Source organism: Rhipicephalus sanguineus, chromosome 5 (assembly GCF_013339695.2).
Source record: "Rhipicephalus sanguineus isolate Rsan-2018 chromosome 5, BIME_Rsan_1.4, whole genome shotgun sequence".
NCBI classification, from domain to species: domain Eukaryota; kingdom Metazoa; phylum Arthropoda; class Arachnida; order Ixodida; family Ixodidae; genus Rhipicephalus; species Rhipicephalus sanguineus.
This window is the reverse complement of record NC_051180.1, coordinates 119475015-119481209: the sequence shown is the minus strand read 5'-3', so window position 1 is coordinate 119481209 and position 6195 is coordinate 119475015. Positions and strand designations below refer to the sequence as shown.

The 6195-nt window shown below is 50.2% G+C and overlaps 1 protein-coding gene across 1 annotated transcript; it reads left to right on the top strand.

The window, feature by feature from the left end:
* The first annotated feature begins 258 nt into the window (after positions 1-258).
* On the top strand, positions 259-3004 carry LOC125758448 (uncharacterized). Its single transcript, XM_049415693.1, has one exon. The coding sequence runs from the start codon at positions 826-828 to the stop codon at positions 2968-2970; it is 2145 nt and encodes a 714-aa protein (XP_049271650.1). The 5' UTR covers positions 259-825; the 3' UTR covers positions 2971-3004.
* Positions 3005-6195: the final 3191 nt, after the last annotated feature.

Sequence of the window (6195 nt, the reverse complement as noted above, 5' to 3'; positions counted from 1 at the left end):
TCTCGGGGTTCCCTTCCTTTTCATTGGCAGGTGTCAGCCGAAAACTTTTTCAGTGACCACTTTCTCATACACATCACCACTTCCATTTCCCACATGACTCGGACACGCCAAGTAGTTCACACTGACTGGGAGGCATTCCGCACTAATCTCCTTTCTGACTCATATGAAAGTTACGACGACTGGACATCGCGGATCTCCGCAGCACTGGCATCCAGCAGCCGTCGCGCGCGCTTTCAACACCCTATTCCTGACCCTGATCCTCACTTTCTCCGTTTATGGCGTCGTCATAAACGTTTACAACGCTCTTTTCGCTCCCAGCCGCATAACGTCCAACTCTCCTCCCGCATTGATGCTCTGCGTGCTGAAATCGTGGCTTACGGCGCATCCCTCGAGCACTCTCGTTGGAACGCGCTGTGTGACGGCCTCGACTCCGCCTTGCACTCGCGATCCACATGGTCTCTCTTTAGATCTCTATTAGGTACTAAGCCTGCCCTTGCTCCCACCCTAGCTAAAGCGCTTACTCACGGGACTCCGTCTGATGTCTTTGACAATTTAACCTCTCTGTATCTCCCGCCTCCCTTAACACCTTCCTACCCAGATTACTGTGGCGATACTAACCCAGACCTAGACCGCCCATTCACCCTCAGGGAGCTTGAGGCTGCCCTGGCAACTCATTCTAATCGCTCGGCTCCCGGCGAGGATGAGATAACATATAATACACTCCGCAATCTTCCCGACAACGCTAAAGAATTCCTCTTAAAAACATTCAACGAAGCATGGGACAGCGGCTGTCTTCCGAGCTCTTGGACATCCTCTCTCATTTGCATGATTCCGAAGCCGGGCAAGCCTCCATCCCTCTCTAACCTTCGCCCTATCTCTTTGACGTCGTGCGTAGGCAAGACCTTTGAGCGAATGGCCCTGACTCGCCTGTCTGATTTTATTGAGGCGCGAGAGTTCTTCCCCCATTCTCTTATCGGCTTCCGACGTCGCGTCTGTGCGCAGGACATGTTCCTCGTCCTCCAGCACACATTTCTCTCACCTTCTCGCAATCAGATTCATGCTCTTGTAACCGTTGATGTCCGTAAGGCATTCGATGGTGTTTGCCACGACCACATATTGGCTCAGCTCTCCTCCCTTTCATGTGGTTCCCGCATGTATTCTTACATTCGGTCCTTCCTTTCTAATCGAGTAGCTCGCTTTAGAGTCGATACTCATCTGTCCAACCCGCACTCCCTCACTCGCGGCACTCCTCAAGGTGCCGTACTATCTCCTACCCTATTCAATATGGCTATGGCCCCTCTTGCCTCCCAACTATCCGAAATTCCTGACCTCCATCATATTTTTTATGCCGACGACATCACTCTCTGGTGTACGTCTGGATCTCCCGGACAAGTGCAGGATACTTTACAGCGTGGCCTAGATCTCATCGCTTCCTTTCTATCCACTGCTGGCCTGTCTCCTTCTCCAGAGAAATCTGAGCTGCTTTTACTCAATCGCTCCGCTTACCAGCGCTCCCACAATGATCTCATCTCCCTGCATCTTTCTGGCTCTCCCATTCCTACCGTTCAACAATGCAAAGTTCTTGGCTTCCCTTTGCATGCGGCCAAGAACGCGCAGGCCCTCCATCACGCTGTCAGGACCTGCCACTCGGTAACTCACCTCCTGCGACGCGTTGTCACACGGCAGTCGGGTCTCCACGAGGCTCATGCGTGCCGTGTTGCCCATGCGCTCGCCCTCAACAAGTTCCTGTACTTTATACCTTACGTTCAATTTACCCAAACCCAACTTAACACCCTCGAAAGAGCTCTGTTAGGCCTCTACAAGGCAGCTCTCAATCTCCCTATCACTACCTCTACCACTAAGCTCTTTGCCACTGGCCTCTTCCATCCACTACGCTCTCTTCTTTCGCTCCACCACGACTCTCAGATTGCGCGTCTTTCTCTTACCCGTCAGGGCCAATGGCTATTGGCCCAAGCGGGTATCCCTCACATTCCAGTTCCCGTTGCCACTTTGCCTTCTCCCGCGTGCACCCCTGCTCCCAACCTTCGTATCCTTCCTCTCCCGTCCAACATGTCCCCCGTTCTTCACGCCGGCCGTCGTCACGCGGCAGCGCAGCATCATTCCCCTCCTTTTTCTACACAGGGAGTCGCCTATACGGATGCCTCGTTCGTGGCTCCTCGGGGTTCATGCGGCTACGCTATCTACCATCCACACCTTTCGACACCTGAAACCCACACCAGCGGGCCATACCTGCACCCACCCGATGTACTTTCGCTCGAGGTCCTTTCCATTGTCCATGCCTTACAATCATTTTCTTCCCTCCCTTCACTTCCCGAGTACACGATATACTCTGACTCTTACGCCGCCATCCGTAACATACAGAACCACACATTACCCCCATACCTCCAACAGGAGGTTGAGCAAGCTGTCTATGCACTGCAACCTTCCCCTGTTTTCCTACGCTGGGTTCCTGGGCACTCGGGGATTGACGGCAATGAGCTGGCTCACCGGCTCGCCCGTGATATATTGCACCGGGCACCGTTCATCCCCTGGCCCACACCTTCGGGAGACAGTGGGAGCTCCGTCAAGAACGATGGGAAGATCTCGCTGCGCCATACTATCAAGGAGGTATACCTACAGCTCCGACTCGACAAGCGTCTTTACCCTCCTCCTCATCCATCGCTCACTCTACTAGAGGCTCGAATTCTACGGCACATCCAAATGAACTGCCTGATCACCCCCTCTCGCCTTTTTCTTTATAAATATAGATCGGACCCCTGCTGTCCCAATTGCCCATCTACATATGCAGACCTGCCACACTGCCTTTTCTACTGTCCAACTGCTCAGCAATCCAGCTCTTATCCTCCCCCTTTCCTTTCCATCACCACCTGGCTCGACTGGATCGGCGCCGAAGGGGAAGAAGAACAGCGTCGACTGATCGCGCAGGCGGTCGAAATGCTCGGCCTATGAATTTGGCTGAATAAAAGTCTATTACTACTACTACTACTACTATGGTATGATTACATGTTTCGGCAACTCTGCTGTGCCGATTTCTGTCTGCAGTAGGACGGCTGTGTCATATACCTACATACGAGCCCGTGCTCTTCCATGGGCTGCAACTCCATTACCTTGCGTAAGGGCACCCAGCTTCCCCGGGTCAGTTGCCCAAGGATGTATACGCACTGAGAGAGCATAGACAGCTTTCCAGCCAGAAATGCTTGGGGCAACCGGTGACCTAAACAGTGTTCTTAAATACACAGCAAAGAAAAAAAACATTCTCTGATGGAAATGGTTGGTATTGTCTATGAAATCTAGGAAAGCTGGAAATAATACACACACGTCCGGAAGAAAAATAACTGAAAACAAGAAACTTTCACGTAGAAAGCTGGGATACGGCTTCCAGCCGACAGCAGTCACGAAGACGGCTTAGGAAGCGTACATCAGCGCCATTTTCCTAGAGACTTTCCGCTATACGAATGCAGCGGGGGGAATGGGGCGAGGCCCTCCATAGTGCTGTCTGCAAGTGTCTCCATAAGAAGGTGGGAAATATTTTTTTAACCGTATCAGAAGCTTTCTTGTTAGTGATCTTGATTTTACGTTTCCGCTTTTCCTTCGGTAACATGGTCGGAAAGAGACTCAGCGAAGCCTTATGTTTTCACATGACCTTTTATATATACTGCGAAGAAGGAGGAACTTATATACGCAAGAAAAGAAAGTGAAAGCCAACATGACGATGCGCACGTATAGCCTGCAAGGTTGCAGTACAAGCGAAGCCGAAGCGGCTCTTTCATCGCACGTAACGGGACACTTCATTTCCGAAGCGAGACGTATAGGAATTAATGAAGGAGGGAAGGAGGAAGCGATGCTTTGTCTTTCCAGCTCCTTTGAACATTTTTCCTTTGATCCTTTATAAACAGCAATGCCGTCAGCATAGGAAAGCTTGGATAGTACCAACGCATTCTAAATGATGAGAAGAGGCTAAAAATAAGAAAAATGTTTAGTGCACCGTGCATATCTGCCACACCGCATTCATTTCAAGGAGGAGAAATACACAGCGACAACACACTAGCGCAGAATCGCACAAGGGACCCCAACTTTGGAAGTGTACAGCAAAATTTCTCCTTAACCTTCGGTCAAATAACGTACTTCTTGAATACAAAATAAGTTTTACAGTTTCTGTTGAAGTTTTCGCACTTGCTGTTTGCACTTGCAGACGAGCTCCGGCTAGTTGAAGAGAAGTGGCACTCGGAAAACACAGCACTGAAGAGGCGACGAAAAAGAAGAGAAACTGACAACACGAGTGCTTTCACTCTGTAGTGAAAGGCTAAAAATGTACGTTATCTTGCAGCTTACTCCGTGACTGCACAATTCGTACTGCTGTTAAAAAGCCACAGGGTCCCTTGTGCATTCGCCTAAGACGAATGGAAATTAAAGACTTCTTTTAAATGCGAAGCATTTCTTAGGGAAACTTTGACACTTTGAGCGTTTCTATCTATCTATCTATCTATCTATCTATCTATCTATCTATCTATCTATCTATCTATCTATCTATCTATCTATCTATCTATCTATCTATCTATCTATCTATCTATCTATCTATCTATCTATCTATCTATCTATCTATCTATCTATCTATCTATCTATCTAGCCGCCTACGTCTGGGTGCTACCCTGATCGCCTCTTTAACTTGGTGTAGGCCAAAATTGGCATGTGAGGGTAAAAATACTTGACGAATATGACAGCTGGGTCATAACATGAATAACGTGAAAATCCTGTCACGTACGTCGTCAAACCCTTTCCTGCAGACACGTGTGGCACATACCCGTTTACCACGGGCCGTGGTGTACGGGTATCCGCCACAGCTGATTGACAGTTTGTATCTACCCAGGAACGGCGAGAACAGACAATGGAACAGACAATCCCGCTAAAGGGGACCTGGGACGATGCGGAGCAGCGTTTCGGCATGTAGAGCCCAAGTTTCAGAAGGGGAGTGGAGAGGGGAAAGGGGAGAGGTGAAATGGAGATGGGGAGGGCGAGTGGAGAGGGTGAGGGGAGGGGAAATTGGAAGTGGATGGGAGACCAGCGCTGGATAGGTGGCGCGCCGAAAAAATGCGCCTGGCGGGAAGTCGCGGCATAAGTCCGCCGCTCGATCCGACGACATTGGTTGCAGCTCGCATATGTTTCGGCTGTGCGCGTCGTTTCGCTTCGGTTCAACCTTCTGAGAGAGAGAAAATAAAACATTAACAAGGTTCTGCGAATGCTCATTCAGCTAGCGCCATCAAGCGAAAGAATACTGAAGACAATTTGCAAAGCTTTATATATTTTTCGCAGTGTGCCGCGGCGAGCGCGCCTGCGTAAACCCGCTAGCGTGGTTCCCAGGTTCGCGGTCCCGTGCTTGTTTAAGTTGTCGACAGTTATGGCGCCAGTTGTGCTCCGCTATGGTTTTAGTAAAATAACATGGCCTGAGGACCACTTCTGCAGAAAGGCACTTGAAAACGAGGCGAAGCTGTGCAAGGCGAAATACGTGTACGATGTGGAAGAGACGGTGTCGTGCCGTGACAGCGATTCTCAAGTTGCAGCGAAATGCCACTCGCAAGTACACCAAGCCAGCTACGATGTCACACTTCATGTAAGCGAGCATTTGATGCTAGCTTGGTTATTACCGCGTGTTCCTGTCCTGTTTCTTTACGGCGCGTTTAGTTGTGTAAAATAAGCGCGAAGCTGTACGCAGTAAATCGCACAGTTGGTTTAATCGTACAGCGAGCTGACTTCCGTGCGTGATCGCAACGCTGGCACTACATGTTTTCATTTCGAACGAAAACTTGTGCACGTTTACTTAATGCAGTTTTTATGTGTTCGCCTCTCGTCTCAGCGCCTGATAAGTGGGGCCACCTGTTCCTGCAAGGCCGGCAGCGACGGCGCCTGCAAGCACGTCGCAGCGGTAGCACTCGAGCTCAATAACTTAGCCGATGCAACGTCGTCAACTGACGTGCCTCAAGTGCTCCCATAGCTGGCCGTCTTCACTGTTGTATAAAACAAAGAAACACGCGAAATTCGCTTTAGACCCCAGCTCGACGCCGCCAGAGAGGACCGAACTTACCCCGCTCGCCTGACAGCTTGTATCTAACGTTGCCTCCGTTCTTGCTCGTACGGTTTCGCAGGAAAGACGTAGAAAGATATCACCTCTCATTCCTA

Bases quoted from the DNA above. Each gene is read 5' to 3' on its own strand.
- LOC125758448 (XM_049415693.1), top strand. From the start codon at position 826: ATGATTCCGAAGCCGGGCAAGCCTCCATCCCTCTCTAACCTTCGCCCT.